Source organism: Aulonocara sp. 'chitande type north' Nkhata Bay, linkage group LG6 (genome assembly GCF_057382095.1).
Source record: "Aulonocara sp. 'chitande type north' Nkhata Bay isolate Kocher_YH1m ecotype deep benthic linkage group LG6, A_spYH_male_GT1.1, whole genome shotgun sequence".
Classification (NCBI taxonomy): Eukaryota; Metazoa; Chordata; class Actinopteri; order Cichliformes; family Cichlidae; genus Aulonocara; species Aulonocara sp. 'chitande type north' Nkhata Bay.
Window position 1 is genome coordinate 19,120,439 of NC_141349.1, and position 14,005 is coordinate 19,134,443.

Genomic DNA, 14,005 nt, shown 5'->3' on the forward strand with positions numbered 1-14,005 from the left:
GCTGCACATGTGTTCCACCAGGGTCATGTGAGAAGTTTTAAGAGGCTGTCACCAGCAAAATAGTTGAAGCAGTCCTCCCTTGAGCAATGAGGAACGACCTTTAGGTTCAACCGTGAGTGAGGTCATGTCATTGTTGCCATGGCTACTATCAGCAGGCTGCCCTGTTGCTCGCATTACCTCAGCTGCCTGGCATTGTCAGGGTCAGAGAACAGGCTGTGACCTCCCCATGGTGACCAAACTCAATGGGGAACAGAAAAAAGCTCCACTAAGACAAACACTAGTGTCCTATTTGGCTGATCTGCTGTTAATGTAAATGCTTAGTGGAAATTATGGCATTTCCGAGACAATGCAAAAGATATTCTTTGATGATTTGTGCCTTGAAGAAGTCAGCCTTGTAAAGTGAGTGTGATATAACATACAGTTTGCTATCATTAATGATCACTAATGTGGTGTAATAAGCTAAGGGTGGACAAGCAGACCAAGATTTTGCACAGTACACACAATGGCTTAAAGGAGAGATCTGCAGTGCCACTGTTAGGCTACAAATGTGCAAACAAGAAAACTGTCTCCAGCAAGAAGAAACGCACATTTATCTGAGATTTCATCGAAAAACTGCAAACCACATCACTGATGGTGTGATCAAAAGTAGCTCGCTCTGCAGGAGTGTATGCATGGAAGCTGATCGGAAAGTAAATACAGTAAAGTCATCTGTGATAAGGCCTGTTAGCTCGATGACTCTGTCCACAGTGAACGCTCTACACGTTTATCTTTTAGTGTTTAAACTAAGAGTTTCTTTCTGATGTAGTGCAAGAAACCGTCTAGAGGTCTTGTCTTTTGCATATTTTATGTTGTAGAGAAAAAAACAAGCTGCAAGCAGAAAGAAACCTAAACGATTTGAACCTCTTTTGTTTCCCAGCTCATAAGCTTTCTGCCTGGAGAACCTGTCTTTGTCCATCTGCATGTGCACGTGAGAAACAGCTGTTTACACGCCACAAACACACTGGGACAACTCTATTAAAATTTTAATATAAATCATTGTAATATTCAGCATCACAACCCAACATTATCCTCTCCACAAATGAAAAAAAAACCTAATGGAGTGTCTTAATCATTTCATGCAGGAGATGCAATATAAAATCGCTCTTTTGCTATTTGTGGAACATGTTTGTCCACTCTCCTCCTGATAGGCCCCATTTAATCATGTTGTTCTGTTTCCTAATTAGCAGAAATGCAAAGTGTCTTTGTCACCTGTGGACAGCCAAGAGGGCTAATTTGGGCTTTTCACTAATTGCCACGGTAACGAGCCTCCTGCGCCTCCGCTGGGGGTGGGTGGAAGGCATGGCAGGAGGAGGACTGGAGAATGGAAGGATGGAGGGATGAAGACACAGCTCTGCTCACACACGGCCGAGGTGTGAAAGAACGCGGCAGGCCAACAGAACACAGCCTGGAGGAGTCCAACAGCAGGGAGTGGGGGACAGCCTGCGCTGTGAAAAAGCCCCAACACCCAGCTGAGAGGGAGGAGGATTCAGCTCTGGCCAGTTTTGCTCTCTCTCAACTTTGATGGGGAGATGACTACATTGGGTTGGATAACTGTTGGACATTTTTCTGACACCGACACTTGTTTTTTCCCCCACCTGATTTAATACAGGTTTCCACACAAATGCACTCTTTTAAAAAACTGTTCTTATTATAGACAAACTCCAGGAATAACTCTGCAGGCCGTTTTTTTACATGAAGTTTGACATGTGTGAAGCCTGAGTGTATTCTTCTTGTTGCACTTTTCATACACATTGCAAATTATGTTGAAATTAAATTTAAAAAAGAAGAAGAATGCATTGCATCTAGTCGTACTCACCACAAGCCCCCTGTTATTTATTTCCATTTATTATTAACTTTTACCGTGACGCAAATTGAGGGCTAATATTAATTGTGATAAGGATTATATATACATATATATATATACATACATTAGGGTTTTAGTGAAAATGTATCCACAGAGCGCTGAATTTAATGTTAAATTTCGTCCCGGATTTAGCGAGTTCCACCAGCAGGTCAAAGCGAAGATGTGCATTCATGTTTGCATGCACCGCATAAATTATTGTCGCGCTGTTTTTTTGTTTTTTTTTTATCTCTATACATATAAAAATATATTTATTTATTTATAATGGTTTTTTTGTTTGTTTTGTTTTTGTGGGAAGGAAATTGCCCTGACTCCCTTTAATGCAACCCGACTCCATCAATATGCTCTCTCCGCCGAATTATGTCCCTGCTTTCTCAAATATATTTTTTGTTCAGTAATACACTCTGAAAGCTTGGGGGCACCTTGTCCGTACGCTGCTCTCGGGGGCGAGCTCCTCCAATGTGTACGTGCGCGCAAGTGTGCGTTTGAGTGAGTGAGTGAGTGTGTATGCGAGAGAGAGAGAGAGCGCGCGTGTGAGCGAGAGAGAAAGCGCGCGTCTGTGTATGTGTGTGTGTGTGCGTGCGCGCGCGTGTCTGCCTGCTCTGCTGTTGCTGCCCTTTGATCCCTGCATTAGTGTTAGTTAGGGGCTCGGAGACACACTTGCACCGAGAGCAGCCATAGTCAAGACACGGCAACAACAACAGCGGCACCTCCTCCGCCTGTGTGTTCCCATTCCCCCAACAATACACTTTAAACCGAGCAAAGCCAGGTGCACGACCAAGTCCCTGCCATCACTGGCGCCTCCAGTCTCAATGGGAAAAACCTTTTTTCTCCTTATCCCTAAACAAGGACGAGAATGTGATTAAAAACGGGGGAAAATGCCAAGGAGGAAGCAGGAGCAACCCAAGCGCCTGCCTTCACGTAAGTCGTTCGCTCGTTTTGTGCAATTTTAACGGCTCTCCGTGTGTTTTGCGCAGTAGTTTAGGGTTAAAGAGGTGAAACAGACAAAAGACTCGGCGTAGGTTATTTCTCCCCTTTTTAGGTCCGAGCGAGGCAGCCATGTTGTTGGCGATGGGTAACGTTAGCCTAGGCAGTGAGTGGATAAATGATACGTGGCTTTAATAAGGGTATAATCGATAAAGGTCCGGTTCCGCTAAAGGTTGCGGTCAGTTGGCATATGTGTCGGTTGTGTGTGCGTGTGGGGCGATAACGGCCGAGCGTTTTCGGTAATGCGTTCGCCTCCGCTAGGTCGCTTTTCGGGTAGAAAGGGGAGGATCTGGGAGTCTGGCCGCAATAAAATGAAGGGTCAGTCGGATCAGACGAGCCAGACTCTGGCTACCCGTACTCCAGTGTTCCTAGTTAGCAATAGCGCTATCTAGCAACGCTCGGTAAACTTCATTTCGTCGGCAATAAACGTCCAACTTTCGCCTCATAGTTTTTTGCGGCTCCCCGGTCGTAGAGACGAAAATTCTTCTCGCTTGTTTGTCATCGACTTTTTATTTTTATTTTTTAAAGTATGGTTAATTTCTCTTTTCTTTTTTTTTCTTTCCGAGGCAATGCAATTTTTCCTCTCCCCCCTACCCCTCCCAGTCTGCATGCAGGCTGTGTCAGAGCCATGGTCGGTCACCTGAAGTTCAGGGTTTTTCCCCCCTTCCCTTTTGCAGCCATTCATTGCAGACAGACTACGATCAATAACGCGGTTAGAAAAAGGAAACGACACTTGTGCTTCTTTACTACGTTTCTCACGGTAACGCCGTGCAAACGCCGCAGAAAGCCCATTAGAGAATCTCGTGCTGAAGCTGAATTGGGAAGAAGCTCGTTTTTTTTTCCTTTTTACTTTTGTGTGTTTGACCCTACCGTGTCTTGGATGTTCGTATTGTGCCTTTTATCAGTCCAGATAATGAAAAGCTGCAGTGACATTCTCTGACCACTAGAGGATTGCTGGAGACGTTAGCGTGGCCGATGACAACTATTATTAAAGGGTTTATCCAAGAGTGGCATTTAGTCTGCTCTTAATCATTCTTGCCCAACACGTGCGTAAGCAAAAGAGCACAATTAGTCATATTAGTATGTAAATGTAATGAATGAGTGATTCATGTTTACATCAACAGTGGCTTGATGCATTTGTCTATATGGCACTGTCTTCTTCTTCTTCTTCATCATCATCATTTCTTAAATGTCAGATCCGGGGAGCTGCTCGGCCTAACCAGCACAGATCCCATTTTCCTTTTCTCCACTGTTAATATTAACTGATCTACTGTTCAGGTGTTTGACCTAGGCTTGAACTTGGGGAAATTGCAGCGGTTGGCTGGGAGGCATAGAGGTGGAGACGAGGTGACAGTGGGTGCAGGGACTGTGTGTGTGTGTGTGTGTGTGTGTGTGTGCGTGCGTGCGCGCGCGCGCTCCGGACTTGACTGACAGCGAGTCCTCGCTGATGTGCTGCATGAGGAGTGTGTAAGTCACATGGATGAACCGCGCAGAAGCAGGGTCACGACGTTTAAATGATAAGAATCCACTTCAGCCTGCGTACTATCACTACACATCCTAGAGGGAAGGTGTCTTTAACGGTAGTTGTGCAAAGGCATGTGTTTTGCCAAAGTCTTGTGTGTCATGACGTGTGTCGAGCGCTCGCCGTAGCCCTGAAATGCAAGCAGTGACACATTAATTTCACACGTGAGGTGAGAGTGACCCTTTTCTGTGAGGTGTATTCATCAGTTTGCTCTGCCATTCTCTCTTTAAGAAAGGTTTCAGATTGGGGGTGGGGGGTTTCTACTGTACAGCCCACTGTACTCCTACGAGCTTATACTCGGCTTTTCCTGGAAATAAGAACACGTCTGTAGTCCTGCTCAGGTGGAGTGACTCACTTTGTGATATATATTCAAATAAATTGTATTTTGTGTGTGTGTGTGTGGGGGGGGCGGAGGGCTGCAGCACTTGAATATCTATTAAACCATCTCAATTTTTGCATTCTAGACTTTGAAAGAAGCAGCAAGGTAAAGGCACTGACTTTTAAGGATGGAGTTTGTTAGTTTAAAATGTAAATATTTGGTATAGTGTGTGAATCGAAATGAACCGTTCTATCAGACGAGCGGTGAGCTGATTAAAATATAAGATCCAAGCAGAGGGGAATGAGAGGGGTTGCTTAAGATTTGTGATTTACGACAACCGGTGTTTTCAGAAGGTGCACACGGTTTCGTGATAAAAGCTGTTTGGCACAGTGTGATTATGTATAGTCTGGATCAGCAACACAAGATGTCCCAGTATTTTCTCTCTTTTTGAGCACATCAACCTTTCAATTAAGCCGCTTCGTAATTGGCCTGCAACAAAAATACTCTTCACCCACGTATCTGAAACCATGCACTCCCGTGTAGGCACTGTACTGGAGCACTGCTGTGCCTGTTCCTGGCTCTAAATGAAAGCTGCTTTTTTTTTTTCTGATTTAGGAGTTGTTTCCCTCCTCAGTCAACAAACTGTCACAGAAAAGTATGAATTTGTCAGAAGCTTTTTGCGCTTTGTTTTGGATCTTCCCACTCTAGAATGGAAGTGTCACCCCATGCCATTCGCTGTCAGTCTGTGTGTTTTTCATTATTCAGCCAACAACACCCTAGTGGTGTGCCAGCCAACGAGCACAATATCGAGCTTCAAATCTCTTCATCTGTGGTGAAAAAGGGCAAGCTAATACACTGGCTTTAATGCTGGAGGTGCTTTATCTTAGCACAGACCCAGATATATGGGCTGTGCTGCCCAGTGTGCAGTGTCCTATTGTCTGTGGCACAGCTTGTGAGTGGAGACTATTCTTTAAGTGCGTGTGCATGGCACACACATGTGAAAGTGTTATGAAAGTGAACACACAACCTCTTGTGTGTGTGTGTGTTGTGTCTGTGGGTACATAAGCTGGCTATGGAGGTCACAGTACAGTATGGCGCCTTCACTCTGACAAGTAAACATGACCTTTGGTGCCACAATGAAAACAGCCATTCTTTATGACCTTGTGGTGTGTTATTGTGTGTGTGTGTGTAATGTTGCTGCTTTATTACTTGCGATTCAAAGTTAGGTTAAAATGCGTAAAAGTTTGGATATTTTGCATGTGACTTTGTGCATTCGAAAATGTGAGAAGCAGCATTTTTGCCGCCTTCTGTCCCCAAAATGTCCATATCCCAGCTTCCGCTTTACTCGGATCACCCGCTCCGCACCACCTCGTGCTTCTCAAACAATCAAGAAGAGCCACATCACAAAAAGCACCGTCCTCAGCGACTGGGGAGGAGCCTTCTCCGTCCGCCCCTGGTTATCTTCAGCTGAAATGGAGTTGCATTGGACATTTCTAGATCTAACTCTGCTCGTCTTTGTCAGCCAATAGCTGACAGACTGGGTGGCTCTGGAGCTTACTGTAATGGCGGGTCACTGGCTACCTTCCACTTGCTATGATTATAATGACCTTGGTGGGGCTGGGGCTTGAAAACATTGGATTAAGGGGAAAGGAAAATGAGAGGAGGTTTCCATTTCGCTCTTGGCATAAAATTTGTGGGGGAATTTCTGCCAAGAACACCCCCTCCCCAACACACACACACACCCTAACATCACCACCGCTGCCCCTCAAGTTGATGAGGCTTGGGTGCACTGGCGGCGTCGGGCGAGTAGAGCTCAAGCGAGTAATGATACACAGCCTTTAACTTAGAAATGAATTATAGGGCAGGGGAAAGGTGGCGGACGCCTCTCTCGCTGTATAGTCTTTGAGAGAAGAGAAACCTGCTGCTTCTTCTTCTTCTTCTTCTTCTTCTTCTTCTTTGTAAGCAAAAAAGAAGAAGAAGAGTCCAGCTGCCTTTTGTGTTTCACTTAATAGTAACAGAAAAACACTGAGAGTGATGCGAGTTTGGGCAAGGTTTAATGGGCCTGGTTTCAAAGAAGTAACTAAGCCTCAGGGTGAGGATCAATATTTATACCAAATGTTAACCTTATTTGCTGCTTCAGACAATTGGCTCAAAGCACACAGACTACAAAAAAAGAAAAGGAAAAAAAAACATTTCTTAAGAAGCAAAACTCTGTGTGGATCTGTTACTTGAAAATAATGTGAAATGAACGCGCTGTAAAAAATTCTGTTTCACATCCTGTTGAAGGCATCATTTGAAATGCTAACCGCTCTTTACACAACCAGGCTAATACCTTACTGAGTGGGTTTGTGTTTTTTTTGTTTGTTTTTTTTGGTATTATGTCTCCCTTAGATTTTGGTTATGTTTGTTACTCGAGAACATCTGAATGCAGGCATGTCAATTGAAAACTCCTAACACTCGGGTTCAAGTGTGTTGGTCAGTGTCACGTTGGTAAAGCACAATGGAGATTTTTTTTTCTTCTTTTTTTGTCGTTAATTCAGTTTCTTTTCACTTTAATTGGATTTTATCACCAATACAGAAATCAGAAATACAATACTTTGAGACACAAAACCACGAGCCTGGATTTCCTATAACTTCTTTTTGCAGTAAATACAAGTCTGGGCTAAAGCAACATAAAGACACACAGCATCACAGAAATTCATTTTTTTGTATGTGTTGGGACAGAAGATGAACAATTGTGCTGAGATTTCTGGTGATAATTTGACATGTTTACGAAAGAAATCTGTTTTCTTGGAAGACTGCGTGCACTTACGGTTACCTAGACTACAGCGTGCTAGTCAAACCAAAACTACAAGGCCTGCTTGGATCTTTGTGGATTCATAGCTAGTTGAAGCACCACACAATGACAAGTGGTGGGCCAGACATAATCCTTTTGTGTCTAGACACACTCACACAAGTTATGCAGATTGTTATATTACCTCGCCAAGTCTTTTGAGGTTTCACGACCCAAGCGTCTGTGTGCATTTTTTTCTTTTTTTTTTAATTAATGGAGGAGAATCATGCAAGTCGGTCTCTTGCATACTGAGAAGGGCTATAACAGTACCAAATGCTAAAGGTTGTAAATACAGGATGATTTGCACTTGAACTTCAAGCTCTTGCTGGGCTACAATGATAAAGCATCATGTACACATAGTAGTGTGACTGGAACATCGTCAGTAATGACGTTTTTATGTTAGATGGTGAGACTGAGTATCACCGTATTTGTGCAGAAAAAATATTAGATTTTTTTTTTTTTTTTTTTTTTGATTTAGAAAAAGAAAAAGCTCCCCAAACTTGGACAGTTTTTTTCCTTGTGGTAATGCATTAATGTGCAGTCTTGGCCTGAGTTATAGGAGATTAGAAGATATTAGAGTTTTTGAAGATTGAATAAATATTATCCTTTTTCCCCTTTATTAAATATGTTTGAGAAAGGAAAAAGTCCCGTGCCTTTTTTCTGCATTTGAGTGACGGAGAGAGACGGGAAGCCCGGGGGGAAAGAGCGGGGTAACGACTTGTAGTAAAGATCCATCTGGCTGGGAATCGAACTTGGGACTTGGCTGACGGACGGTTTTTGTGCTCATGTGATACTCACCCAGTCACACTTTGGATCTCCCCCAGCTGGTTTAATACAATTCAGCGACATTTTTAGCAGAAGAACTGACAGAGAGGCGTGCCGCTCATAGAAATATAAAGACTGTTTAATAAAGAGTAAAGGAATGCATTTGACCAGTCACAGTAAACAAGCATTAAAAAGCTTACTGTTCGAGCCTGTGGTAAGTTAGGTGTCTTAAAAATAAATTCTGGTACAGTGTAACAAAGTTTAGTTCAAATTGTAACACAGGAAAAAAAAAAACTTGATCTGAAATGGTCAACTTGGAAAGGTTTTTTTTTTTTTTCAGATGTGTGTTATCTAATCATTTCAAAGTGCTTTCTCTGAGCAGAGAGTCCTCTGCAGCACAAAATCAGTAGTCAGCCTAATACTTCAGTACAGTACCTGCCTGTCTGCCTGGTCACAATCAGAACCCCCTCTGTGAGGAATGGAAGTGCCTCAGCCTTGGTAACGATTTTTCCCGTGTTGACAAGTCACAACATGGAGATCTACAGCTCGGAGAGCAGCCCTTTGGCTACGCAGAGCCCTGCTTGCACTGAGTAATAGCAATCTCACAGGAGTAGCAGGCTTTCAGCTGGCAGCAGTTCATACGGAACAGCTCGCCGGTGCAGCTGGGAAAGACAGAGCAGAGTGGAGAGGGAGAGAGGAGCTGGTGGTGGTAGCAGCAGTGGAGATGGAGGGAGGGAGGAAGTGGAGAGGAAGAGCTGTTAAGAGCTTTGGGCGGTTTCTCTGTTGTTGTACCACACAAGTGCATCCAGGCCCTGCAGGACAAGCCTTTAACAGGCATGAGGGATGGAGAGCATGAGAGGAGAGGAGGAGGAGGCGGCGGCGGCGGTGGTGGTGGTGGAGGAGGAGGAGGAGGGAGGTGGTGGTGGTGGTCTGGGGAGCCGAAGCTGGCTAGTCGTGCCAGACGCTCGCTCTAAACAGGGATGTGATTTATTGTTTGCCTCTGTCTCACGTTTCACTCCTAGAAAGACACTTAAATTGCGTTGTTGAGAGATAAAGTACTTCCTCAATTGTCTTAAAAGAACGACCACCCCCTGCGGGCTGTGAAGAATTTTTTGAGCATGTGGTACATCATTAACAAGTGCACCAAACTGGGAATATTTTTGGCACAAGGTGGCATCTTGATTTTGTTTTTCGTCTGTGGATTCCGCTTGGTTTATTGCTTCTTTTTTTTTTAACTGTCTATATACAGATCCTACTGCTTATGTATATTACGCATTAATTACTTACAAAGCTGCCTTTTAAAACTCTGTAATTCAATGTACGTATATTTCCTAGTGGGCTGGCCAACACGTTGATCTTTGTCACCCTTGCTGAGTGCACTCGGCACGGCACAGTGCTATGGGATGACCTCACTTCCTGTGTGGGTAGAAGAGGGCAGGAGGCCTCGTACGTACACACACACACACACACACACACACACACACACACACACACACACACACACACACAGACATTCTGAAGCACAGCCTGGCTTCAGTTAGCCTTCAGCGCACCAGCCAGGCTAACCCCTCTCCCTCCATTTGGCGCGGACGCGTTTCGTCTTTGCGCATTTGGGCAGACACGAGCACGACGCGGGCTAATGTCTTTAACTAGCTGGTCTAACAGCTGTGTGTTTACAGCTTTTTGGGACATAGGATCAGTTTTATGGGAAAATTAAAAGTACAGAAGGGGGGGTCCATCACAGACACAGGATAGTAAGACCATAAGGCAGTGACAGCTCTCTAGGGAAACAATATATCACCTCTAAAAGAGGGTGTGGAAGTGTTTGGCAGTGGGACAAAAATCCAGAGAAGTTAAAATCACTGATGTGATGGCATCTCCTGAGAAAGACATTGTCAGGGCGGTGTTAGGTTATTTACGATGTAGTCGTTTCATCTTCTGGCGTATTAAAACAAATATCTTGCCTTTCATTGTTAACCAAGGGCACATGCTCACTTGATTCCGACCTTACAATTCTAAAGAGATTAGCAAATAAGTGGATGTTTTTTGAGTGCAGAGTCCAGTGGCTTATGGTTCTTTTAAAGAAGCCAAAACCATAAGTAGAAACAAATTAAGCTGGACAAATTAGTCGAGTCAAGTTACCAGCGGTCGGATGTGGGAAGCTAAAAGACAGAATCAGGTGGCTCAGCTCATAATTGCCCGTATGTTCCCACACCCCACCAGTGTTTTGACCGAGGTCCATGTTGGTTCAGATTGCCATGCCATTAATCCCTCGTACTCTACAGGGGAGTGGTCAGCGGCAGATGTATTTGCACTTCCTCCAGAAGGTTTTCTAGATTAGCCCAAATCCTCCCAGAAAAACCTTTTTAAAACCTCATTTGGCACGCACAGTCAGACTTTGTGCTCATAGCTGGCCAGAGAGCCGTGCCTCCCTCTACGTCTCATTCTCTCCGACTCCCCTGATATTATTATTTTTTGTTTTGGGGTTGTTTTTTTTGTTGTTGTGGTTTTTATTTTTATTTTTCGTATCCCTACCTTGTGGTTCTCGCAGCTTAGCCCCACGTCGATTTTTGGACTGGGCAGTGTAATTGTTTGGAAAGTCGGTTGTGTCATTTGCATGTAGCAAGCAGCCACTTTTCCAGTTTCAGTGGTTTGACCTTGTTGTACCTGCCAGCCAGAAATGAGATCATCAGAAGAGTAGACGAGAAGCTGACATCTCTCCTCCACCTACCCGTGGCTTTAAGTGATGGTTGTCATAGCAATCATTATGCCACAGAACAGACTCAGTGGGTGAAGGATGGCTTTGAATGCGGCAGCCTCGGGTCACAACCTGGTTATGACAGAACAGATAGACCTATGAGGGTTGGTTGCAGTACACACTCTGCACAAAGTAAACAGCCACATACAAACCTTGTGAGGTTCATATGGATTTCAGGTCGAGATTGAAATTATTAAAGCAGTGCCACCCCCTTTTTTTAATGCCACAAAGAAAGAGAGGCAGGTATTGGTGTAATGGAGAGGGGGAAGAGCAGCATGGGGCGAACAATGCCTCTCATTCCCATCAGCTGCCCTGGCCAGCATTTAACATGGAGATTGGAAACGGAATAAGCCCCCCCCCATTCTCCCTGGACCTGCATGTAAATGAGGCTAGCGGTTAGCATTTCCTGCTGTGCTACAGCAGTTCTTCTCTCTTTCTTGCTCCTCTCCCCTCCTTTTTCTTTTTTTTTTCTTAAGTAATGGTCTGAAAGTACTCCCCCTTTTCCTGGGTAGGAACCGGGACCAATCCTGATTAGTGTCCCTGTCCTAAGTGACAGGCTAAAATCCAAGCAAGCACTGCCTTGGGCGCCTCTGCCAAACAGCCTTCAAACCAATACCACCATATAAAAAAAGACACCCCCCACCACCTACCCCCCATTCGCAAGATTCCCTCCCTCCCCCTCGTCCTCCTCGCTCCTCTGCTCATTCTCCCCTGCCGTCCTTTCTGAGTGTCTCTAATAGATGCTGTCTCCATCGCTCTAACACACTGTCCTCTCACATACATGCATACATGCACATATAGAATTACCTCTCACTCTTCCCTCCTCTCCACCTCACACCAGAGCTTGCTTTGTATCCCTGGGTGGACTGGCTGCTATAGAGCCAAGTGTCCCTTTTGCCAGTAGGGTGATTTACAAACAATACATGGACGCTGTACACACTCCCACCTTCCACCCTCCTACACTCTCTCACTTCTCTTCCACAGACACACAATCACCTCTGTGAGGAGCTTCAGTATGCCAGAAAACTACGCAGCAGGGTGATGGCCTGTTCTTTTCACACTTGTTCTAAAGAATGTACCCTGGCTTCTTCTGAAAGTTAGCGCAACACGCACGCCTCGGTTTGAACGAGGTTAGTTTGTTTTAAGCGGAAGAAAAATTGGTGGCGTCTGACTTGTGTGTCAAGTGGCTTATTATTGGTCGTTTTCAGCACCACATGAAATGATAATCTGCGCTCCATTTGTGACAATTCTGCCTCATGCAGACAAGCAAATGCGTGAGGAATTTGTGTATTTCATTTGAGGAGTTGGGATGCTGTTGCAAGTTTGGAAATTGGTATACTTCAAAACCTTAGTATTTGTCACTAATTCCTGTGTACGTTATAACTGTAAACCAACCACGATACTAGTGAAAAGTGCTTACATATGCTTGAATATTTTTGCATACGTACATGCATATATGTAAAAACATGCACGTGTGGGTTCCATGTGGTTTTATGTGGCCACCAACATGTCACAACCAACGAGAGGGTATGAGGGAAGTTTCTGAGTATGAGCAACTCTTCCTCACACAGCCAAGAAAGTGTGAACTCAATCATTCAGACCGGGTCTGTCAAACATGAATCAAAAGGTCCAATCAGGCCCACTGGATGACTTTGCAAAGTGTGGAGGACTTTTTTTTTTTTTTTTGTCTTCAAACTTCTCCGGCTCAAGGACCACCATCTACATATCCATTTGTCTTCCTTCAGTTCACAGGAATTACTGCTCCTAAGTGTTGGTCAGATTTTAGTGAAACTTGAGCACGTCATCACCTAATAGGTCTTTTCCCCAAATTTGCTCAGTGGCACAGTCATATTGATCGTGTTGCAGGGACCTTCCAGTTTTCAAAAGAAGCTCTTCTGCTCTTAGTGTTGCTTAACCTCTCAATGGATTTTAATGGATCCCATTATTTTGTGCAATACAACCAACCGAAGCTCATCACTCTGTTTCTGTACTTCACATGTTACAATAATATGTGAATTGTGATCGATCATGAAGCGGATGATCTAAAACGTGATTGCCAGTGTGACTGGGCCTTTTACTTCACTGCACTTTGTACTAGGAAGAATTGTATTACAGGTTGTACTTTGTTTTGTAGTATAATTTTTTTTGGGGGGGGGGGATTTTAATTTTTTTAAATTTATTTTAATTTTTTAGTCATTTTCATATATAATTCATATATAATAATTTTTATTTCTTTCAGTGTTTTTTTTTTTTTTTTTAATTATTATATATTTGCTTTATTTTGCTATGCTTGTCTACAGTAATGTAAATGGTAAATGGCCTGTATTTGTATAGCGCTTTATTAGTCCCTAAGGACCCCAAAGCGCTTTACACAACCAGTCATCCACACATTCACACACTGGTGATGGTAAGCTACATTGTAGCCACAGCCACCCTGGGGCGCACTGACAGAGGCGAGGCTGCCGGACACTGGCGCCACCGGACCCTCTGACCACCACCAGTAGGCAACGGGTGAATTGTCTTGCCCAAGGACACAACGACCGAGACTGTCCAAGCCGGGGCTCGAACCGGCAACCTTCCGATTACAAGGCAAACTCCCAACTCCCAAGTAAGAGGCCCAAACTAGGACATTACCCATGATCTGTCATATGACACTATATTAAGGTGGTTAAACTAAGGAGCTGGGCCAGTGTGTGTCTCTGAATTATGATGTTTGTTTGTAGTTACATCAGACTGTGTTTCTTCCAGGTGCTTTGTCATCCGGTTTGTAAATGGATGGTTTATTAAATGTGAGCATTTTCAGAATGTACTTGCTCTTCTTTACTCTAAAAATAACACAAATGGATCATTATGCTATATTTCGAACCACTTGTGATCAAATTGGGCTGAGCGCATGTGGCCCATGAACTGAAATGAGTTTG

General features: G+C 44.1%; 1 protein-coding gene across 1 annotated transcript in view; it reads left to right on the plus strand.

Annotated features, from left to right (window-relative positions):
* The first annotated feature begins 2,422 nt into the window (after window positions 1-2,422).
* Window positions 2,423-14,005, plus strand: part of znf827 (zinc finger protein 827) — a 76,938-nt gene continuing 65,355 nt past the window's right edge. Inside the window, exon 1 of the mRNA XM_086295407.1 lies at window positions 2,423-2,821. Within this exon, the coding sequence (XP_086151533.1) occupies window positions 2,779-2,821 (43 nt within the window). The 5' untranslated portion in view covers window positions 2,423-2,778. The remainder of the gene's footprint in view (window positions 2,822-14,005) is intronic.